The 25722-nt window shown below is 37.5% G+C and overlaps 1 protein-coding gene across 4 annotated transcripts in view; it reads right to left on the bottom strand.

The window, feature by feature from the left end:
- Nucleotides 1-23857, bottom strand: part of HBS1L (HBS1 like translational GTPase) — a 59049-nt gene extending 35192 nt beyond the window's left edge. The window contains exons 1-5 of one of the 4 annotated variants that reach the window (XM_071436202.1): nt 23662-23857; nt 20983-21048; nt 19031-19168; nt 16672-16866; nt 15855-16013 (exon numbers count right to left, since the gene is read on the bottom strand). In XM_071436202.1, coding sequence (XP_071292303.1) covers nt 15855-16013; nt 16672-16866; nt 19031-19168; nt 20983-21048; nt 23662-23704 — 601 coding nt within the window. In that variant the 5' untranslated portion in view covers nt 23705-23857. The remainder of the gene's footprint in view (nt 1-15854; nt 16014-16671; nt 16867-19030; nt 19169-20982; nt 21049-23661) is intronic. The other 3 variants (XM_071436194.1, XM_071436181.1, XM_071436191.1) reach the window with 3 other exon arrangements.
- Nucleotides 23858-25722: the final 1865 nt, after the last annotated feature.

Raw genomic sequence — 25722 nt, 5'->3', positions numbered from 1 at the left:
CATTTTGAATGCTTTACCTATAATGAAGATAAAGGGAAAATAGTATTTACTAGAATTTCATTACAGGTAAAGAGAGTAGGAGTGGAGGTATAGGATTGCCAGCAGAAATGGAACTGAATAGATGGAAGTACATTATATGGAGCAGTTTGTATTTCAAGGGGTTTTGCTTTGGTTTGATAAAACTGACTTCTTGATCATCCTTGCCATGCTCATCACCTCCTACTCAACATAGATGGAGACATCTTCCCAAGCCAGTAGTTAGGGTACTTTTCAGGGATGTGGCAAAACTAAGTACAAAGTCTTTACTATACCTGACAGAAACTGTGGATGATATGGGTATCACCCACACCACAGTAAATGTTCAGACTCTTGATGTTTTGGGGGGCTTTCTTCTTCTACTTAAGCAAGAGACAACATTCCCACTAAAAAGCATCTCACTATAACTACTAACCAGCTTTGGGTGTGAGCCTCAGTTCAAAATCATCTTTGTGTTCAGTATTTGTTCATATACAGAACTCAAAGCAAACCTTAGTTGCATTTTTGCTACAAATACTAAAATGCCTCCTGAATTCCACAGTCCATAGCCATAGTGGAGATCCGAACTCAAGAAGAATTGCTTCAGGGCATTGTGCTGCTTTCACTAAGTAAGAAAACTGCTACAGTGGAAAGAGATACTAAGGAACAAAGATTAATAAAGTTCCAGAACTTTTTTTCTTGTGAAACATAAATAATATTCTAAATAGTCATAATATAAAAAAATGTACTAAAGAGTATTATGGTTCTCTGTATTAAAAACTACAATTAGAGACAAGAACACAAAAAAGAAATCATTAACAACAAAATACCTCTCTCTAATACAGTGAAAACAAGTGTGTTATTTTAAATCCCAAAATAAAAATCATTAAAAGGTATTACTTTGATCAAGTAAATTAGACACAGTAATTTTCCAAACTGCCAAAAGACAATGTTTAGCGTTTGGGTTTCTTGATCAGGAGCAATTTTAATAAATTGAGGAAACTGACAAGGAAAAAGCTGACAGTATTAACCAGAATGGAAGTAATGATGCTGGAAGGCAGGCTCCAGTGAAGATAAACCCAGTAAAACACAAGACTGACATTCTAAGCTCATCTTCAGAAACACCTGTGCTCTATGCAAGGCTGTTAGCTCAGTGAACCCAAGAATAAGAAGTGAAATAGGAGCCAAGATCTTACACCTAATATTTGCTCTTACTTTTTAAAGCAATCTAGCAGAACAGGGCCTGCCCCTATGTCCCCAAGAAAATGGGAATTTTCATTTTCAATGAATGGAATTTTCACTTTCAATGTAAATTTACATATGGTAAATATCTACGTACTATAAATAACTTACATTAATGATACACATGAATGGTGGAAAAGGTACCTCTGATTGGTGACAGGTGCCAATACATAACTCCCAGACCTAGGAGCTGATAGGCTCCTAATCACCAGAGATGTAATCAAATACAATAGAGTAGAAGAGATGGTATTTACAGTTGTACAAAACAGAATAGCTCAAAGGTACTGTAACTTGAAAATCCTACCTCTTTTGCTATTGCAACTAATCTCTTACCCAAAACCTCTTATTCCAACTAATCTGTTAATATCCAAAATTTAGGCAGCTTCTGAAAATGCATAACCTTGTGAAAAGTTAAATAATAGATTAACTGAGTTTATTTTTAAAAATTGATTCTTAAATCTCAGTTAATCTCTCTAATCTTGAATATCAGGTAATGCATACATCTAAAAGCTACTTGAATAATCACTCTGAAGCTAAAATGTAAAATGTTCAAATTTATACCATTCAGAAAGAGTAAATGTTAAGAAAGAACAAATCAGACACAAAAGGAACTAAAATACATTGATCTTTGCACATGCAAATTAGGTCAAATTAAACATTTCACACAATCTGTTCAAAGGAAACATTCTGAGTGAACATACACCCTTCTTGTAATAGGATTAAATGTAAAATAATGAAGAAAAAACACTTAAGAGAACGAAGAAAAATAATTAACAAGGTGCTGTTTCTCCTTTGCATTTTTTCTCCAATAAGACTAATATTGATCAACCTATTCTTCCCCACCTTAACTGTTCCAAGATTTCCAATTAAGGGATGAGGTGTCATGCTATTGGTTCAATTTTGCATTATTACTCAACATCAACATATTAAGTGGGGAGGTTAAAAAATTAACTGCAGGATCACAATTCTTCCCTAGAAATTTCAGAAAAGCAAAGTAAAGTTTAACACTTTTTCTTATATCAGATTCAGCCTAAAATCATTTTTTTATTAGATTTACAAATTATTTATATGTAGATGGGACAGCTTAAGTACTCTAGAGGCATTCAATTTTAAAAACATAATACCAGGAGAAAACACTTAAGATTTCCTCCTTCCAGCTTAATTTTATTTTCAGTGTTCTTACATCATGAAACCAAAGGTTGTAGGTGCACCATCAATATGTTATAATATGCTCAAAATCTACAATTCACTACTAGAGATTACATGTCACAATGTGGTATTATTTAGCAGAATGCTTCCCCTATTTTTTATTAGATACCACTTTAAACATCTTCCCCTCTCAATACTATTTGCCACTCATGGTGGAACATCAGAAGAGAAACAAAGGGAAACGAGGCTTCAAGTCCAGTAACACTCATATCTGCTAGTTCTTGGTAATTTGTCCGTAACATAATGTGCTATTCCACATGTGACTGCTCACAACTGGAAGAGACCATGACTGCTCATAACGATCCTGGTGAACCAGTATTTTATTCTATCTTACTACTGGCACTCAAAGCTCAGCTTTTCTGATATAACTAGCTACACCACCACTAGTATCTCTTGCTGGTAGACTTGGCAGATATTCCTGTGCTGTAAAGGACACTTTTTTTTTGCATGTACCTCCTAAACTCGAGCAACTCCAGCCTTTTGGAAAGAAAGAGTGCAATCTCAGTTTTGTCCTCAGTGCTACACAAATGAAAGTTCAATTATCATACACACAAGCCTACTCAACAGTAGCTATCTTTAACCAAAGACAAGTAATAACCAAATATATCTGCAGGAGAGGATAACCACATTCTCAAAGCTTGAATTAGAAACTCTCAGATAAAGAAGTTTGATACTACTAACTCATACTTTACTATCACATAATTTTCTTCTACTTCGTTTTTGTGAAATTTTCTGTAGGTCTTCACTGTAAAATCAACAGGTTTCATTCAACAGCTACTTTTGCTGCTTCCTTTAATTCTAATGGAAAGCACCCTACTCATTCCCTAAATAAACATAAATAGTTTGCCACACTGTCATCTTGTCCTGTTCATAAATAGAGTACATTTGAGGAAGGGCAGAAATGAAAAGGAAGCAATGGCTAATACAAATACAAAGAAAAAAAACCCAAAAAACCAAAAAAAAAAAAAACCCCAAAAAAACCAAAAAAAACCCAAAAAACCACCAACTTCAGCATTCTTTCCTATTTAAGTATCTTACTGGCAATCCAAAGAATATTCAAATGCTACGTGTGAAACTGCTAAAGATCTCTGAATTTAACTTGCAAGACAGACTTAAGCTGCAGCAATGCAGTAGGCTGATCAAAGGTATTTAATTTATCTGCAGTCCAGAACCTCCACAGTATCAAAATCAACATACTAGCAGAAAATATATAACTGAAAAAAGTTCACACAACTATTACTACAAATTTAGAGACTAATCTTAAGCTATCTGAAAAGCCATGAAGTTTTCCTGGACCATTGCTGTGCAGTTTGTACAAACACCTAGTTACAACAGATTATATACCAGAAAGATATATTTCCCTGAGGAATATATTATGTATGCAACACTGAACATTGCTAAGGATTTAGAGAACCTACCATTAATTTGGTGATTTAGTTGCAAGTAGGCCTTTGAGTGGCTAACTGATACAAAATCCTAGAATTAGGCTCTGACTGAATTTATCAGGGAAACCACTGCAAGGAAGAGCATAGATACTGGCCAAACTGAAGTAAACAAGGTACAAAAAAGCTGCGTGACATGCACAGCAGCATACATTTGAGAAACATGAAATTCAACTTTAAAACCCTACCTCTTCTGTGTTAAATTTAGGAAAAAATCATAAAAGTAGCACCACATTTCAGCATAAGAATGCTTTCTCTTTTTAACTATACCATGTTTTACATTATCTGCATTACTTATCTATACTTGCAATACTTATATATATTATTACTTTGAAAATTTATTTATTCCATATTTTCCTATGAACTCATATGGTGTCAGCCAAACTTATCTGATTTCCAGCATTATCAAAGATGAACTTGTTTAATCAAGACTAGAAAAAATTAAAACCTAATATTACTATAACCTGAAAAAGAGAGACCCATATTTAGAAAATAACAACCTATATATAGATGTAATGCAAAACATAACACTGGAGGTTCTATTCTCCGTTGCCAAAATAGTTCAGAGACACAAACTGATTTATCAAAAGCTGCATATCTGAGTTTAGAAGCAAAATTGAATACAGTAAAGTACAGCCTATAGTTTTAGACAAGCTTTGGAAGACTTATCAGACGCAGATCAACATGAGAAAAATTTCATTTTCCAGCCTGAAGCAGTGCATTTCACTCTGTCATGACTTTAGAAGGGAACTCGCATGAACTCAAGTTCATTGCTTCATGTTTTTCTCTACACTTCACATTTACAGTAGCACCTGTAAGCACAAAGATAGCACCTACAATCTTGCAATAGTTTGTTTGCATACATGTTATCATAAAAACAGCACCAAAAGCATAAAATTTAAAGCACACTTCTGCCTTGAAAAGTGTTTATTTAAGACCTTTGGGTAGCACTTTCCTTTTTTTTCAACTCAACCACAGTTACATTATCTTGCCTAGTGGACAAGCAAAGTTAGTCATTTTCCTGTTTATGTGGGTCAGCAATAGGGAAGAGGAAACATTAAAAATAGGAAAATGTGATTCTAAAACCACAAAAAGTTGCAGCAGGCACTCCAACAAGGAGTACCCAAAATAACTTCAACTCATATTTTGGAATTAATTAGATACAAAATTTCCACTTAGGGTGAGCTCCTATAGACAGTAAAAAACATAGAAAAAGAACTGAAGCAACAACCAGTCAAAGCTCTTGCATGTCTTTGACAATATGGCATTACAACTTCTGCAGACACAAGTATTTTCCACAATAAAGTCAGCTAGTTTTCCAAGCTTTTGGTATTTTAAGCATTAGTTTCTGACAGTGGACTCATGAGTTTTAATTTTAATGGCCATTTCAATCATCACAAGTATAACAGAAGGAAGGAAACTGGCACTTCACATATTTTTAAGTGTCCTCACTGAAGACTGAAAGGCTGTGAACATAGAAGCTGAGGTGATGAAAAATGGGTGATATCTTGTCACCCAAGAAGAAAACAGTTCAGGTGTAAATAGAGGAACACAAGTGGTGGCATTTCTGTTATGTCTGATATATATGTGCCATAATACACTAGACTATGGAACTAATGTGCTTTGTTACAATTCTGAATCATCCACAAAACTGAAGAAACACATCCAGAAGACTGTACAGAGATGAAGTTTGCATAGTTGACACAAATTTTCTGGGGAAGGAACAGTATTTGTAGTGAAAGACCCTTAGCATAAACATTGTGAAGTAATTTTGTGTTTAAACCCTGCAGTTTTACACCATCCTGGTTTTTACTTTTTAACTTATTTTCTGAATTTTCCCAGGTTTCCTGTTAGCACTCAAGCTCCTTTCTACCAGTAATGGCTCCCACTATTTTGGATTGGATATGCATATGCCACTTCTAATGTTTAGATGTCTTACTAGTTTCTAGAGTTGAAATGCACTAGTTTTCAACTGCGAAACACTCCCATGTCAGCATTCCCAATGGCATTCCCTCGCTTTGAGTACTCTTCTGGTACAACCTGAAGTACAGCTTCAGGTAGGATTTACAATCTTTAAATTGATCCATGAGAGCACTACAGCAGCAGTGATTCATCCATCCTTAAAACAGGATTTTTTAAAAAATCTGACTCCAATCATACATTCCCAACACTCCAGCAATCCCATCTGAGAATTTAGTAAATTCTTCACTTTACCTTCTAAAGACACTGAGAAAACCAAGTTTTCTTGGTTGCTAGTTGATCTTTACCGTGACCTAAATGGACTGAGACAGAACACTGTAAGAACAAGTGGAGCTACGGTTTCCCCAGGATCTCTGGTTCTTCTGGAATCCCAAAGTTCTAAAAAGGACACAATCATCTTTAGTTTCATCCAAGTTCTCTTAGCTTTCAAACAAAACACCCAATTTTTATACATGATACAGTCAACTATGGAAATGACTTTGTATTGGTTTACACTTCATCCCAACAAAACTAAACCAAACTAGTGTTACAGGACCATGAAGGAAAACTCAGAAAAAGCCTGGAGTGTCACTTTTTCCAGTGTAGGTGTACAGTATGTATGAGGAGAATCTCAAAAATGTATTTCAAAGGATTTTAAAAAGCTTTTCATTGCTGGTGACACATTTTTCCCTGAAATAAGCCACTTCCTTTCTAAAACCCACACAGTACCTCCGTGTCAAGATTCAGTAACTTCGCAAAGTCTGTGTATATATTTTTCTTACCCAAAACACGGAAGTCTTAAATTCGCATTTACTTTCCATGATTTAAGATATATCATGTCAGATTTCAAACATTTCCATTGAGAAAAGAACGCATTTTCTTTGTCACAGACAGAATGCATAACATATCTGAGTATAATTAAGTACAACAGGTCCTCATCTCTATAGCAGGCATTTGAGAATTGTAATGTTACAGAAAAGTTACCACATCCAACTGAAGATGGGAATAAAAATTTCTTCTCAGCTACCAATGTATAAACAATGGATTTTCAAATGAGCAAAATCAAAGCATCAGAGCCTTATCTGATAAATGGCAGTAAAACATGAGGAAATATAAAGCTAATGAAAATATATTGTACATCACCGTTAAACTTCAGAAAGTTTGCTCTTCTTTGGAATTCTCCCTATAAATAAAATCCAAAAGTATCAGTTTGTCTGGTTTTGCTTGGGTTGTGTTAGTCATTGAAGGCTCCCAACTTCATTTGTCCATTAACCACAACCAGAAGTTAAAGCACAGTAATTGCATTCTCACACTTTGCACTAAGAAGTAACCACTATCACAATGACCATCACAACACAAAAAGACAGAAAACAAATAAGTATTTGTCCACAGAAAGAGAAAAACGTATCATTCTGAACCAAAACCAAAGCTTGCTGCATTCAACTGAGTAAAAAGAAAGAGCTAATTACATCAAGTCACATTGTGGTGATGTTTGTGTGATTTTTTCATTTTTAACTGCTACCGATGTAAAGCAAAAATAAAGGAAGATACTTATACAGGAGAGGCAAAAAAACCCCCAGAAAATTAAAAGAAACATTAACAAAATGCAAGGTAAGCACCTGCCAATTTTATTTATTCTTTTCTTGAAACTGCCTACACTGTATTACCAGTTATGTTAAAATTCTGAATAAATGCAGAATAAAAGCATAAACCAAAGATACATGTCAGTGAAGAAATATCTGTTTCTCTATTAATATCTATTAACTGCTTCTCTGTAAGCAAAAGAAAGTAGTAAAGCCCAATATCTACAAACCTAGATTTGAGACATGTGCTTTATTCCTAGATTATCTGGCATGTCATGAGTAAGGCTTTTCAGCTTTCTGTGCCTTACTTTCAACTTTGACTCAACTGTGAAGTTTTATTTCTTATTAAATATTTATAAAAAATAGAACTGTTCTTGGTGCTATTCTTGAGAAATTACTATAAAACAAAATAGACAGTGCCACCACAAAGACAGCTCAATTCTAGATTCCTTGCTGCCCCAACAACAACCAAACCAAACAGAATCAGTTCTCAGAGCTTTTTATTTCCTGCAAGGACTGCACATTTACAGACACCTGACCTCTTTCTTGCTCAAGCATCACTAAAATCAAAAATCTTAATGTCATAAAGTGGTTAACAATTCCGTTAATGGTGCCTAAAATGGAATAGAACCTTGCTCAATCACCAGTATCTGTTTGTTCTATAACACTAACACAAGCAAAAAGAAATGAAAATGTAGTTTAGCTAGAAAAAAAAACATGCAGAAATTAAACAAAAATGTAGATGTTATTCACTGAGGGTACCATTTTCACAAAAATACTTTTTAGAAATTTGAATTTTAAGAAAGATTTTTCAGAAAACCCATAAATACCAGCTACATTTCCTGAAACAAAAATCTTTGCTTGTCTTAACTATAGTGAGAACAATTTACTACAAGACTGTGTTTCAAATTGTAATCTCTGAATATCTAATACCAGAACAAAGGACACCTGAGAAATGCTATACATGTCAAGAACATATGCCACCAGTCAAAAAAGGGAAATCTGTATATTTTTCATGTTATGGATAAAAAGACTCAAATTATCAAAATAATATCCATCTTCATCAGCTATTATGTCCACACATTGACAAAAATCACAAAATGACAGTATATTCTGAGTTGGAAGGGAACCACAAGGACCAAGTCCAGTTCCTGCCCCTGCAGAGCACCAACCCCAAGAGTCACACCATGTGCCCAAGAGCATCGTCTAAACACCTCCTGAACTCTGTCAGGCTGGTGCTGTGACCACTTCCCTGGGGAGCCTGTTCCAGTGCCCAACCACCCTCTGGGTGAAGAACCTTTTTCTTATATCCAGCCTAAACCTCCCTTAACACAACTTCAGGCACTTCACTCGGGTCCTGTCACTGGTCATCACAGAGATCAGTGTCGGCCCCTCCTCTTCCCCTCATGAGGAAGCTGGAGACTGGGATGAGGTCTGTCCTCAGTCTCCTCCAGGCTGAACTGACCAAGTGACTCAGCTGCTCCTCATGCAGCTTCTCCTCTTGGCCCTTTCACCATCCTCATGGCCTCCTTTGCATGCTCTCTAGTAGTTTAACGTTGTTATGTTGTGGCACCCAGAACTGCCCCCAGCACTGGAGGTGAGCCGGCCCCAGCTCAGAGCAGAGCAGGACAATCCCTCCCTTGCCTGGCTGGCCATGCTGTGCCCGATGCCCCTCAGAACATGGCTGGCTCTCCTGGCTGCCAGGGCACTGCTGGCTCATGTTCAACTTGCCACTACCGGGATCCCCAGGCCCCTTTACATGGCACTACTCTCCAGCCTCTCATTCCCCAGTCTGTATGTACTACCCCAGGTGCAGAATCTGACACTTGCCCTTGTTGACCTTCACTTGGTTGCTGACTGCCCAACTCTCCAATTTATTGGGGTCTCTCTACAGGGCCTCCCTGCCCTCAAGGGAGTCTGCAGCTCCTCCCAGTTTTCCATCATCTGTGAATTTGCTCATTATCCCTTCCAGTCCTGTGTCCAAGACATTTACAAAGATGTTGAAGAGCACAGGGCCAAGGACGGAGCCTCACTAGAGATGTCTGATGTCACTTCATTCACTATAAACCTTTGTGCCTGATCCATGAGCCAGCTGCTCACCCATCTCACAATGTGTTTATTCAGCTGCATGCTGGACTTTTTGTCCAGAAGGATCCTGTGAGAGTCTCTAAAGCTGAAATCCAAAAAGATTACATCAACTGGATTCCCTTGGCTAACTAGGCAGGTTACCTTATAATAAAACAAAATCAGACAGGACTTTCATAAAGCCATACTGGCTGTGATCACTGACTGTGCTGTCTTTCAGATGTTTTTCAATACCTCCCAGAAAAATCTTTTCCATAACTTTATCAGACACTGAAGTGAGATTGATGGGTCTGTAGTTTCTGGAGTCTTCCTTAATACCTATCTTGAAAATCAGGACAATGCTCACCAGCTTCCAGTCAGCTGGGACCTCACTGATGATGAGTAAATACTTCATGAGCAACTCTTCTCTAAAATCTCCATCTCATTTACAAAAGAGTAAAATAATTTTCATTATGTTTTCATAAGTCTAATTCTTAAGAAATGGTTCAAAGATTCTCTTTCAAATATCACTTTAATATCTACAGACTACAACCATTTTACAGGTTATAGTCATCTTCTGGTCTTATTAGTACCAGAAACTTAGGGCAATGGGTTATTTTCTAAAGGAATCCTGCCAACACTAAGCATACTAACCAATTATTTGAGCAACAAACTACTGACATACCTCAGAAGCCACTGAAAATTGTTTCTAATGGGCCATTTTTAAGCATGCAACGTAACGAATCCACAAACCAGATAAAGAACCCTTCCATGATGACACTAGAAGCTGATGAGCAGCTTCATACAGATGGTTCATCTTAAGAATTACCTAAAATCACAAACTGTAATTAGCTTTTACTTTTTGGTAATACGGTGTACTTGAACAGACCACAGAAAGGAGCAACTGCTACATAATACAGCAATAATAAAATAGAGACCTGTTCCCATTGAACTGCATTGAAATAGCAATTTGGGAAGACAAGAGTGTAATTAAATAAATAAATAAATCACCATTGGCTTTTTGTTTCCTCACACTGTTCTCCAGTGCAAATAGGTGACTTGGACTAATGTCATTTCTATCATCTGGATGCAGTAAATTGAACATAAAATCTAAGTTCATTAGCTGTCTACATTTCAACAAAATGAAACAAAAAAAAAAGTAAGATAACCATAAAAACTCAATTCATCCCTTTTCAGCACTTTAGGAAGTTTACTACATGAATTACAACAGGATGAAATATTTTCTTGAAATATTGATCCATAATCAAACCTAATACAAAAACATTTTTAAAATCTGAGAAGTTGGGTGCTTTAGATTTGAAAAATATGTGACTGAGTATCTGTATAACCCTAGCTCGTGTATGAACTACTGCCCTTGTATAATGGCACTGTAATAAAGTACATATGTCTCATAAAAAGACAAGCCGTATCCAATATTCATACAGATCTTTTGTCCAGATAGTCATTTTTGCAGTATTAAGTTTGCCTAAGTACAGATTTTCAGAAACTGTTGATTACAGAAAAATGTTTCTGAATGGCACAGTAAGGAAACAGGGCAAAACACAAGACTGCAAAGACTACGCCCCTGCACCAATTAGTGTCTTAAAAATAACATTTTGAAATACTATTGTTCAACAGTTCTAGAAATTCAAGCAGTTTGCTGCACGTGAAACTTAAGATCTTGAGAACTGTCCAAATAGATTTTGCCTTACTTTCTCCAAAGGAATCTTCTGTGCAAAGAATGCCCATGCAAACCTGGACAAGAACTGGAGCCTGTTTCCACAACAGACATAAACATTACAGAACATTCAACTCTATTTCTGTCAGGTGAGTTAACAAGAAATTGTAATTATCTCAGTCCTTTAATAATATGCATTTTATTTACATACATAAAGCAACATCCAATTTTGTATTAAAAATAGTCAGCAGCCATTTAAAAATTATGCACAAAATAGATTTGATGTACTAAATGCCTTAGGAGTACACAGTAGTACCTCTATGCAGTTTAATATTATCTTTTTCTGTTTATATGCAAACACAGACAAGTATTTTGCAATGTTAATATGTGAATTCCAAAACAAGTAACACAATTAACCCATATTAGCCAAAGATAGACAGTAGCTGCAAAATGGGGGGGGGGGAGATTATATACATGAATTAAGAAAATAAGCTCACCATGTCAAGCATAAAACAGCAGATTTAGTTTACTAGAATTCTAATATTCATTAGGCACAAACCCTTCAGTGCAAAGGCCAAACACAGTTGTTACACAAAAATGCCCCATACCATATCATGCAGTATTCCAACACAATTAAACTTGTCCTTGATACCATATACCTCATTCTCAGTAAATAATTAAAGGAATAATTAAGGAAATTATTAAAATACCTGTTTAATTTAAAAAGCAAATATAGTGACACAATACCTTTTGTTTAGAAAAACAAAACTATAAAATTGTCTAGGCATGAAAATAAATCTCTGGTGAAAATGAATTGGAATTCAGGTTAATCCACCACTTAGCTACCTTCTCCAATGTTTAGCCTGCAGGTCTGTATTAATTCAAGGCTCACCTCAGGATTCAGGATTGCAAACTGAGGAAAAATCCCTCCCCTACTGTTTACACACTGAACAGCATATACTGCCCCTTCATGACCACTAACACTAGAGTCAAATGCCAATGAAAAAGTAATTATATATGAAAATCTAGCTGCCTAACAAGATCCAAAGTTGTTTACTAAGCTAACAATCCCACAGTAAGATCAATGATAAACATACAATGCTGATGTTCTTTTTGCCCCCTACCACTTGTTCCAATGGTATCCACAGAACTTATATTTAGTTGTATGTCCAGTTCGTGCTCTAAAATGGTAACAAATGCTAAGGGGTTTTATGCAAATAAGGGCAACCAGGGGAATGAGAAAACAGACCAGCACCAAAGTTAGACAAAGAAAATAAGAAAAGATTTAAAAGGGAAAGCAAATCTGTTCAATTTTAAAGGACCCACACATATTAGAAATCTCTACTGACATTAATAAAGTCTTCTGGAGTATTTGAAACACGGGAAAGTAAAACCACCTACAAATACAACAAGCATGACAATGCCAAACTTTGCACTCATATTTTATGTTGAAAAATTAGAATTTCTCTGCTAGAAAAATAAAGCTCACTTTTCCCAAAATTGTGTGTAACTACAAACTCTGCTAACAGGACCCGTTGGTCAGTAGGAAAAACAGACTTGGATTTTTAAGCATGGGGAAGTTAAAGCTTGGATTAACTTCAGGGAAAGAGATCACTGAAAAGCACTTCATATTTTTGACACAGTAGAATTTGCTATTATGACTAATCAATAAAACCATCAGTAGTACAATCAGTATCCACCGGATTCTATAGAAAGTCTTCTCAGGAAATCAATTATGCTCCTGCTAATGAACTTATCAGATCATAGTATATACACTGGATTGTATTATTTAGTCCTTTAAAGGAACTCCAAATAGGTTAGGATAGATTAACACATCTATTGGAACATAAACACTGCAGCACTGTCATTACATAAAACTTTTATTAATTAGGGTAAGAAACATTAATTTCATTTACAAGGTCAAAGATCACACTGGTCTTAGTGCTAAGTGACAAATGCATCAACTAGACAAACAAGCAAAATAAACAGACCATTAAATTTGTACCTGAGAGAACTGGAACATGTTTTGTTTTATTTTATTTAGAAACAAAGTCATAGTGTAATCTGAAGTCAGAAATAAACCTAAAAGTTTTGTCCTTTTTTTTTGACCGAACATGCTCAAAAAAATTGGTTAAAACTAGATGAAAGTCATATGTACTGTTTCATACTAGCTGCCAAGTTCAGCGTAAGTTTATGAACACACATTTTTCAAGTTGCAGCAGTATCTCTATTGAATTTATTGCTGTTCTGAATTTAAAATACTGACAATGACACTAGAAATATATTAGATGTCATAATGTGTGCTAAAAGGAAAGTTAAAACATATATGCAGCTATTAATTTGAATAATAGGGCACCATAGTAATTCCAGAATATTCTGATTTGGATCTTTCATCTAAAGATTCAATGTAACACCAATGTGTACAAACAGCAGAAAAGAATGCATTTCCATTTCTGAAGGAAGTTTTTATCAAAAAAGACAAGAGGCAGACACAAACAGCACTTAGGCTTTGCCTTTTTTTTTTTCCCATAAAGCAAAGACTCATGCTACAGTTGAAAGTACTGAAACTTCGGCACTTCTCTGAAAGACTTGAGAATAAACAATAGAATCCTAGGGAATCTTCTTATGAAATACATGCAGCATGTACATATCTATAAAATTGCTGGTTTAAAATGCTGGATATCACATTTTGATAGCTAACTGGAGTCACGGGGCACAACAATTTAATTGCTTGCTCCCCTATAAATTTGGTCCTATCAAAAACTACGCATGTACTACCACAACCAGAACTGTCAAAACCTGAGGTCCTTGAGGCTTTTAAAAACTAAAGGCATTTCTGTTGTAATAGTGTGATCAGTATAAAGATAGAATAATGACATTGACTGGAAACATCCATTACAAGACTGGCAGTTTAATAACATACCTTTATCAGAAAATCTAACCTTAAGAACATTTAATAAAACAGTAGTAATATAAACTGAGGTTCCTGCTCCCCAAACTATACACCATATAGCAAAAGTAAATTACTTTACAAAATTCACTGTTCTTCCCAATGAACTGTATCTTCAACACCTAAAGTGATATTTCAAGAAGACTAATGGTGTTTACAGAATTTTTTACATGCATCTGTATAATAGAGTTCAAGACTTTCCAGAAGTTAAAAATGTTAAACTGTCAGTGAAAATTATGCAAAAATTAGGATATTCAGTGCAGCACTTTAAAAGTTCACATACAAATTTCTACCTATCAGCAAGAACTGTAATATGTCAATTAAAAAAAAATTAAAAAAAAAAAATCAACTCTGGATCATAAATAGGTCCTATATTGATTCTTTAAATACAATTCAATAACAACACTGATGCCTTTTTTTTTCTCATTACTGTCTTGTAAAAGCTTTTCTTTGGTTAGCTTTCACAATATCATCAGGAGATGCTGTTTTGAAGTCAAACGGTGTTATGGTTATTGTAGGACCAGTTTCCTTGGGTTTTACATCTTGTACTTGTCTACTGTATAGGAAAGTTTTGTGCATCCCAACTGTGCGCCGCTTATACCCTTTGGGAGGATAACGGAGGCACAAGGTTAAAGCAAAAGCTGAAGGTCTTGCACGCAGCGCCTTGATCCATGAAAGGGACAAATCCTGCCTCTTAAGACCACCATGCCCTTTCTTGGGTTTTCTGTTTGCTTTGGCAAAACCAGAACCTTTTCCTTGTTTTTCTTTTACAAGTTTCATTTCAGGACTTAAGGTATTTGACTGTCCTGCCACACTTTTCTCTGTAGATACACCTGCATTTTTTAAAAGGACACTTAAATCAATGCTGGTTCCTTGGGAGGGCCTCGATTCAATTACATTGTGCATGGGCAAGTCCGTCCTTTGCTGAGTTTTATCTATTTCAATAGTCTCTGCTATTAAATCCGAGAGTGATAAATTCTCAACCTCCTTTACTGGACAAACTTCAGAAAGGGCAAGAGAAGACAAAGATCCTGTTAGCTCTGGCATCCCACCTGAAGTTTGGGGTTGACTTACTAGTTGTGATAATGATGAGGTTCCCAACTTCCTATCAGTGAGACTTGCTGTTGACTGGGTGTAAAGATCAGCCAAAGAGTAACAGTGGCTAGCACTGCTTTCCTGGTGCTCCTGAAGCAAGTCAGCCAATGATGTACTTCCAGATCTTAACACTGGCAAAGCAGCCATGTCTGAAGAGAGGCTTTCTTGCTTTCTACTTTGTGCAAGTGAAGAAAAATTTTCAAGTTCATTCTTTTTATTTATAGTATGACTGACTTTATTATCAAGAGCCAAGTTTCCTAAAGCACTTCCTAAACATGGAGGACTATAAAAACTTGCACTACTATTACAATCAGAAGTTTTTGAGGAAAAAAGAGGAATGCTGCGTTCAGGACTCAGAGAATCACAAACCACATTCTGCATCAGCAAGGATTTCAAGTCCTGTGTTTCCTTGTACTTCAATGGGTTATTTCCTATCCTAGAGTAAACATCTTGACTGTCAGGAACCAAACTTACTGCATTAGCACTTTCTGGTAGTTGCTTCTCTGCTTGTTTATTCACAGAGGCACAAAATGATCCTTTACACAAATCATCACTGAACGCAGATGACAGAACAGGTGAAGAGGATTTCAATCCTTCCCTTTCACATGAAGGTATACTGGATTTCTCAAAATTTGTAGTTAAAGAATAAAGAGCTGAATCACTTTTGTCTGTCAAGTTTCCAAACACAGGTTTGTTGGTGTTGTCAGCAAAACTGTCTATTGCACAAGAGAAACTGTCTGTATCAACACACATTTCTGGACAACAATGTAAGTCTCCTTACCTTACAATAGCCAATAATTTTCAGATGGAAGTCCAGTCACAATGAAATATCCCATTTTTTAAAGTTGACAGCAGCAACAAAAAAAAAAAATCAAGAAACATGAAAAGGCATTTAATTACTAAGTGTCATCCAAAGGTAAGGAACGTTCTACATGTAAATCACAGGTATCTACTGAAATACATAAAGAACTTTAAGAATCAGCAGAGAATGCCAGTAAAGACTACAAATATTTTAGTACAAATCAGAATAAAAAAGTTACTTAATAGACACTACCCATAAAGGGAGATACTAGGGATGGGAGATGTCAGTTTACCAAATAAATAACAGAAGCACAAAAAATTTAAAGATGCTTTCCAAATTTAAAGACATGCATTAATTCAGTTAAATCATATATTATAAATGAGAAATCTATCGTGAACTGCAGATGGTCCCAGCTTGGATTTAAACTGACACTGAAGTGTTATTTTGACTTCTCGCTCAAGAAAAGCTCTTTCCTTGAAACGTTTTAGAATACACATATAGTAAGTCAGTCTTCTCTCATTTTCCAAGAAATGACTATTGCAATGATAAGTGTCTTCACAGTTTGTAAAGCCCAAATTAACTGTAGATAGAAATGAATCACCTTGAATATAAGCAATTAAATATAAGTATACCTTTTGTAGTCTTTGCTAAAATCACAGCATCCTTATTCTTGGTCTTCACATTTTGCTTACTGCCTTGTGAAAGCACAAGATCCAAAGCCTTTTGTACATCAAATTTAGCATCCAGTACTGCTTGCACCATTGTTTGTTCTGGTATGGACTCTGCCAAAACTTCTCTCATTTGATCAAGGCATGAATTAAGACGGGCTGAAAGAAACACATTACTGTTATAAGCTGCCCAAAAATATGTCTTCAATGACCTAATCTCTGTGCTAATCAGAGCACCACACCTCTGATTAGCAAACAGAAGGAAAAATATTACAATAAGGGTTAAAACCTTTAGAAATTAATTTCAATCTCATTTACTGCCCTGTTAGACTTTGTTCCCACACCCTGCAGAATATTTGACCTACTTCAGATATTTTAATAAATAATATATTATTTACTATTTATTAATCTAGGAAGTCTCACTACTGAAATATGTTGATGTTGTAAAATAACTATCTTCATTGCAGGGAAGAAATACAAATAATCACCTTAAAATTATCCAAAGCAATAGAGTAAGTCAACAAACAATCCCACTGAACAGCACATCTTAAGTGCTTACAGATGCTACAAATAACACCCAAAGTAAAACAGCATTTTCAGGGTCCTCAGGCCTTAACAACTGAAAACCTGGATCAACATGCCAGGTTTCAAACTACCTGTAATATTTACCTGTTCTGAAACTGTAATATATTTTTTGGCTGATAAAATCAATTTTCTTTGGAGTATATTTCTGCAACTACTATAAACCTTTACTAGATACTTGCTGCACAATAAGAAACTGAAAATTCACCAGGTTGCCACTCACTGGAAGCCATACAAACACTAAAGAGCAGAAAAAAATCTTCCTGAAATCCTGGTTTCTGCCAGTTCAGATTTTAGAAAACAGGAACTGAAGAACAGAAGACAGCCACATATTTTTACTTGAACACTTCCTGGAAGATGTTTAAAGAAGTTTGGGAATTCAACGCTACAGAATTCCTACCTCCATGAGGTTACTTATATTATCACCCTTTACCTGTAATTCAAATAACAAGTGAATCTTCCCCAGACATTTGCACTGCAAAACAAGTGTGGGTAGAGCTCTGCACAATGTGCTGGTTGCCATTTTACTATCTAATACCCAACAAGAACAACCTTGTGAAACTCTTTGCAGCCACCCTGGCTACATCAACAATTTTGTGTTAATGGCCAACACTACATACTGTATTAAACATAATAGGTCTAGTGAGACCACTGCTGTTTTCACAGTAGAACTGGATATTTTGAGGTTTCTTTTCTCTCTTTTTTTAGTCCAAAATGTTACTTTCCTTCCTGCTCCAATACCAGGTCTTAACTGACTGAGTCTGTCAAAAGCATTCTGCAAAGCCAGAGGACTGCATTGTCTAGATCACATGTACCATTATACTGGCTCATCCTTTCAAATTGCCCTCCACAGCTTTATTTCCTGCTGTAAAAACATGTATATTATTCCCCAATGTATCATATTTAACCATATCTCTAAGCATTAGCTTAACTTCTATCAATTTACTTGACATGGAATCCAAATTCTTTTTAATTCACTGTTCTGAATTTTCTGCAACTTTTTAAAGTATCAAATTTCAACACACTTTAGTCTGATCTTTTCAATATTTAAAAAACAATCCTAATTATTTTCAAAACATTAAAAACTGTAATAACTATTAATACTTAGGAAAGAGACTTGTGAGTCTTTTTCATAAAGCAAGTAATTAGGCCATTAGGCAGCAAGTTTAAAAAAACAAAAGCAAGAATTTTTTCCCCAGCCACTCAGCTCAGAACTCAGCTTGTAACATGGAACTCATGGCTGCAAGACTGAATGGAAACAAAAGTCTCACAAACTCAAAAGGTAAGGGTAAGAAAAGATTGTACAGAATACTGGCTACTCTTTCAAGGAAATTAGAGACTTAGAAAACCCCTTAAATACTGCTAATTGCTATAATTTGGAATGCAAAGCAAAAAGAAATCATTTTAATACTAATACTCAGGTTATAATATTCAAGAGTCAAGATTTGAGCTGTCAGTACAGCTGTTCTAATGTCTCCACTTCACATAAAATCTCATTATTTCTAGTAACAAACTAAGAACACATTTCAGCGTATGCAACCAAGTTACAAGTAGTACACAAAAGGTAGTTTTGAACTTGAAGAATGATCACTGAAGGTAGCTCCCTGAAGGGTATTGTTTTATAACAAGATTCCAAAATTTTGAGCAATGTCAGTCAAGTAAGAAACATTAATTTAAGGATATTTAAGTAAATCTTTAACTCTTGTAAGAGATTATTCTGATAGTTGTTTTCTATAATTACCTCTATCAACTTCAGTCAACTGATGAGTGGGTGTAAAACAATCAGCAGCAGCATCAGTACCTTCATAGCCATATTCTTCATCTAATGGCTCAGCAAATGTGGCTGGTTTGTCTCGTCTGGAGTAAATAAACTGAGCTGCTGCATTAGGTAAAAAACAAAGTAATAAAAAAATAAATTAATTTTTTTCCTCCTTTAAAAGCAAAACATAACTAAAGGTAAAATAAGTTAGGATGTTGGACTGTTGCAGTGGTTTCAAGGGGGTGGTGAGACACTACTGTGTAATAACTACTAACTGAGGATTGCACAGAGCATACAACAGCTCATGCTAGAATATAAACAAGTTGCCATCACAGTGAAACTACAGGCTGGGCAATATCCTTGTATGAATGGAATGCAGTAATTCTGCAAAGTTCAGCATTACAAAAAAGATTATACTCCAGGTTTGAGAAACAGTATTTTCTATACAAATCTATGGCCTAATGTCTTCAGAACCTTACACCATTTTTGAATTTGAATTTTCAACCACTTTCAGTTTGAATTTTAAAAAGTTAGCATGAAATGAGCATGGCTTTTAAAGTATGTGACTATAATATGTGACTGTTAAATTACTGATAAGAATTGAATAGAGTTGAACACACTCTTTCTTTCTTGGAATTTCATTAGAAATATAGCCCATGAGTAAAAACACATATTCACAAAAAACTTTAAACAAGTGCATGGTTTCACTCTGATTTAGCAACATTAATCCATATACAGCTAAAACTCTTTGCTGAACAAGAGCCCCAGTCATTATACTTTCTCAGAAATGTGCAAAGCATAATGTAAACAAACTGCCTTAAGCCATGTAATATTCTCCCCAGCTCTGATATCCATACAGACAGCAGGTGTATATCCAGAAGTAGCAACTTCTAGCAGCTGTTTCCCAAATGCATTCATACCACTTCATATTCAACTGCAGAAACTGAAGCAACTATTAAGACTGCTATACAATCTACATCAGATTATTTTATCATTGAAGCTTCCACACAAAGAGTTCTTAGGAAAATTACTGTGCACAGCCAGGAATTGATTCTGCCATTTATCAGTCTATACTTGAGCAAAAGGTACACATTGCACATTTTCATCACTGAAATCAACAGCATGGGAGAGGACCAGAGTTTATCTCAAGAAGACCTAATTATCTCAAGTTCCTGTGGCCAGAGGTCACACACTACATCACAGTCACGATGGATTAGATCCAAACCAGTTACCTGCAGTAGCATAGCTTCAAGTCAATACCAGCTGTACTATTTCCAGGGCCCATTCAGCTCTAGAAACACTGCCACCAAATCTGGGGAAACCCTAAACTGATAATCTTGCCAGAGACTTGACTGGAGAACACAACTTGACAGTTCTACAGCCAGGCTGAATTCAGCTGGGCTGAGCCACTCCAATTATGCCTTACCTGAGCACACAGCCTTTGCTGGTTTTAAACCTACTTTGCAACACTGCAATTGCTGGAAGGCTGATTAGCTCCACGTGATCTTGCATGAGAGGAACAGCACTGCAACCCACAATGAGACTCCCTGTCCCATATGTACTCAAAGGTGTGTAGAATTCATCAACTACCAGGTGCACAATAACAACTGTTAAGCCCAGGTAGATCCTACTAACCACAGGAAAAGACACCAAATGTTTCAAGATTATCAACACATTCCCACAGAGCAGATTTTTACATTGACAACTACATTCCAACCATCTAAGATAATACATATGTAGGACTCAAGATGTGGCCAGTTGTCTAATGAGACTTTCAAATGTCCAATACCTAACAGTACATAACTGACTGTAACAGGATTATAGCCACTAGGCACTTTTCAAAAGTGTCACTAGCTTTTAAACTTTGTTTTCATTCAGAAATAAATATCAGAACAGATATCAATGAACAATACTTGATAATTATTTGAACTAACCTGTTGAAGGAGAAATGCAATAATCATCTTCTACTGATTGGCCATACACATCATCATCTTCAAAGTCTATGAAGCAAAAACAGCAAGATTAATCTGCACAATTTCTAAATAATACTACAATTCAAAGCATAGGTTTTGCACAAGGTTTTATGAAATAATGAATTTCCTGTATTTGAGTGAGGTTCTGTTTACTTACCTAGGAGAGAAATAACCTTCCAAGTGCCAATAACAGAATTTTCTTACAATAATACAATTTAACATTTAATAGTCTATTCATTAGGCTGAAAATTTTCAAGAGCTACCATACTTCACACCTCCTCCTTCAGCAGCTCCTTGGCCCTCACAGACTAAGTCTAACTTTCTACATTCCACAAATCTTTACCCATGGCACTTCTCTTGATATTTTTGCTTGACCTCTCAGTGTTCACCCCAGACAGGCAGTTCAATTACTATTTCTACTTCAACAACTCAGGATCAGCATTTCTACTCCATTCCTATGCATTTCTCACCTTTCTTCTCTATTTTATGCTCACACCCATCCACCTTTCAAATGAAGTTCAGCAAAGCAAAAAAAAATCAATTCACAATTCCCTTTGAATATGCAAAGTTGTTTCAGGCAAAAAAACAAGTATCTTAAACAGTTACTTAAAGATAAAAATATTCTTTCCTCAGGAAAAAAAAAAAGGCATCAAGAAATACAAAGAGTAAGTTATGCACCTTTGTCTCCAAAAATGAATCCCAGTATTATGCCAATCTTAAAAAATAGTGTAATTTTCACTAAGTAATCATGAAATACATGAAAAAAGTAACAACCTATTATTAAAGACACTACTGCACTTGGCAGCTTCACAAGTAACATTTATTCTTTATTGCTGTAAAAGACAGACCACAGCATGCACTGACCATAAAAATTAGAATTTAAAAATTACATAAATTACAGAGAACAGAGTAGAAGCTACTCTGTCAAAGCATTCCAGCTGTATTGTCAAGATATTTGCAGATGGAATATCACATTTGGTTATGATCACAATATCTCAGAAAGGAGAGGGGGAAAAAATGGAACATGGTCAAATAAAGACCAGAAGACCTAAGGCCTCAGAAGTCTGCCAATGAAAGGAAACCAAAAAATACTAAGCTAAATATTTAGCTTAGAAATGCAACTCATATTTGGGCATTACAGAACCACATGCAGCATAAAAAAAACTCATACTGCATTTAATAGTGAAGAAGACACAAAGTCTATTTCATTTGGGCCATAAATGATTCTGTGTGACTACACAAGAAACGTGTGGTACAAGGGTAAAGACCTGACACGTAACCTCACAGTCATGTTTCCAATAGCAAAAAGGAACTTAATAGCTACAGCAAATTACTGAGCATCTCAGCAAACTCATTACAAGAGTCTGATGAGTGTATCAACACTGAAATTAACTATGCATTGCACGCTCAACTTCTCAAAAGCCAGCGACTCAGCTGAAATCAACATTTCAACCATTCTGTGATGAAAAATGGTCTCTAGAAGATGAAAAAAATCAAGCAGTAAAATTCTCAGTCTAGTTCGGGATTTTGCCTATATTAGGTAAATTTACGCCAGCAGAAATTTCAAGGTGGGAACACACAGCCAGCACAGCTCACATGAAATTACAACTTCCAAGAAATTCCAGTATCAGAGTGCAAGACCCCATTTGTACTACTATAATACATAAAAACCGTGTAGTCTGTTCACTCAACAGAAGAGATGGGGCAGGCTGAAGCATTTCTTGCATTTTTTTAATAATCTGACAAAGTGAAGCAACAAAATTGCTGCTCTCACAAAAGGGCTCTTTAATATGAATGGGAAGTGTGTCCATTTCTCCACAACCCAAGCCAACAAAAATACTTTCAAGGAAAAAAAAATTACTCTGATTTATGGTTTGTGTAAGTTAATGGGCCCAGGGCACAAAGAAAGCAGCAGTACTGCAGGCACAAGCCAAGTTCTTATGGAAGAACTCCTTCATTCTACGCAAGAAGTGTAAGTAAAATGAGACAGGTGCCTGAAAAAGAGATTAATCCCTAATTGCACAACTCCATCGTTAAGAATTACATTTCTTCCTCAAGTAACAGCTGTTAACGCCTATCTATCAACATCAGTAACACTTTGCTAGAGTTGGGCCGTGAATACAAATTTTTAAGTTTTTCAAGACTAAAGATGGATGGATTCAACCATACTGAGGCTTTTTTCAAGTCAGCGCCGCTACTAAAAAGCGGAGCCAATTTGGGCAGCTCAAGGCAATGCAGCTGTGGCTTGAACCCCGTACCAAGGGCACGCTCTCCCGGTGCGGAAGCTCCCGGGAGCCCCCGGCAGCAGCAGCAGGAGGTCCTGGACGGCAGAGCGGCCACGTGTACCCGACCCTCCCCACTCGAGCGGGAAACGGGCCGGGCACGGGGCGGGGAGAGGCCTCGCCCGGAGCCCCGTCCAACCCCCGCCGAGGGGAGGTGAGGGGGCGGCTTTTCCCCTCCCACCGCCCCTGACAGCCCCCCCGGGCCCTCCCCTACCGCCGTGCGAGCCCCGCCACACCCTCCTGCCCGCGGCCACCGGCCGGCCGATGGCAGGGGCACGGGCCGGGGAGCGCGGAGGGACCGGCAGCTGCGGCGGGCTCCGCAGCTCTGCCACCAGCACCTGCTCGCCATAACCGCTACCTTCGTCGTAGTTATATCCTCGGACGTTCCTGTGCCGGGACATGACGGCGACAGCAGCGGCGGCAGCGGCCTCGCTCGCCCGCCCGCAGTGACGCTGGCGCGGCCGGCCTAGGTCGCCATGTTGAAGTACGGCGGCGCCTGGCGGAATCCCCTCTTGCACAGGCGCGCGGGGCGCCGCTTCCGCCCTCGTGCGCTGCTGCGCGTGCGCACTGCCCGTCCCGCCTGGCTCGGGCCGCGCGGGGCCGGGGGCGGCTCTCGGAGGTGCTCGCGCCCCGCCCTCGCGGCGGGCCCGGCTGAGGCGGCCCGGGGGGGGGCGCCGGGCCTGGCGGGGCAACCTGCGAGTGACGGCTGGGGGCGGCACCTGGGGCTGAGGAGGGGCTGCCGTGCTGGAGACCAGCCCGAGTTTGGTGTCCGTGATCTTGGAGGCCTCTCCCAGCCTGAATAAAAGTTGCTGTGATTCTGCAGGGTCTAGCAGCATAGAGTCTGTAGTAGCTGTCTGTTTAGTAATGTGAGTTACAAGGAAAATCTAGATAGGAGATGGCCCATTTTCCGTCAGTGTTTGATTCAAGACAAAAATGGGAAGTTTTACATGCACTCATTGAAAGCAAGTGCTTTAAAGCTTATTCAAAAACAGTTGCATCATTGATGAAAAGGGAGCATTCTGTATAGGCCTAAATTAACTTATCTAAACACACTTGAAGTAAGTGTCTGTGATCTGTGTAGCAGCACAGGAGAAAGGTTTTAAGTACAAGGCCTTTCTCAGTCCTTGATCTGAAACACCTCCAGTTGACCTGGCTTTTTGGTGATGAGCAGCCATTACAATCCAGTGGCCAGGCTTAAATCAGCTGCTGTGGGTAAATGCAAGCTGTAATAATTAGGATTGCTGTTGGCAGTGTTAAGAAGCAAAATGTCAAAGCATTAGGCCCCATGGAGCCTCGATCTGACTACACTGGCACATTACTGTGACACTTCCTAATGCCGAGTTTCAGCCTGCAGGGGCATTGCTCTGCCAAGGGTTTGGATAACCAAGGAATGTCCCTGCAGCTGCTCCTCTTTCTGGGGCAGACAGGGAAGACAAGCAGACAAGACCTTTAGCTCTAGTGAGAAAGGGAGTTGGGATAGAAATCCCAATTCATGAGCTCCAGCTCTGACAGAATCTGTTTCTGTGTCTGCCAACCCAGTTGTTTCCCAGATACCTGCATTCATCTGAGGGCTCTGGAGCTGCTAGGCAGATGACGCCATTAATATTTCTAACGTCAGGTGTCTTCATCTTTAAGACCTTCAGTAATTATTTACCATCTTTTCACCCAGTTCTGAGAATACCAGAAATCGAGTCCCCCTCCAGCCACCTGCATGCTCCAGGTGTCCTCTGACACCCCAGCACACAGCCACACATCCCTACAAATACACATGCCCTGCTTCTGTACCTGCCACCTAACTATTGTCTTGTCCTTGCCCACATGCCAAAATTGTCACTATCTGCCACTCCACATCCTTCCTGGTCACTGCCAGGGGCAGGGAGTATTAACCATAAGCCAAAAGTTTTTGTTCATATACAAATAGTATGCAAAGTTGCAGATTGTTTCCTTATATTATTTGCATATTTCTAACTAATTTCTACAGAGAAGCACATGTGGCTGAGCAGGTTTAGGCTCTATATAATGACTTCCGTATGGTGCTAGGATTAAAACAGAATTGGAAACAAAGATTTCTGGTCAATACTGGTGTCTTGTTGACCTTTAGTGTCCCAAATGTTCTCTGCAGCAGAGGTTTCACAGTAGTTGTGCTAATCCTTATCTGTCCTAGTCTCTTGACATGAGTCAAAGACACAAAAGTGGAGACTTGCTATCATCTATTATTACTACAGCCAGGATAGCACACTTCTAAATTCAAAACCTGATTCCAGCATCTGCTTTCTGAGCCTTCAGTAACTTGAGACACTATATCACTACAACTATAGAGCATCCTGCCAGTCTGCCTCCAACAGCTTTACTTTGGAAAAGATGCACTTTCCAGCCTCTGAAATTACTTCAATCCCATTCTTCAAATGCTAAAATCTCC

Source organism: Agelaius tricolor, unplaced genomic scaffold (assembly GCF_023055355.1).
Source record: "Agelaius tricolor isolate 1412-34295 unplaced genomic scaffold, bAgeTri1.0.p SCAF_1, whole genome shotgun sequence".
NCBI lineage: Eukaryota > Metazoa > Chordata > Aves > Passeriformes > Icteridae > Agelaius > Agelaius tricolor.
This window is presented reverse-complemented; position numbering and strand designations above follow the sequence as displayed.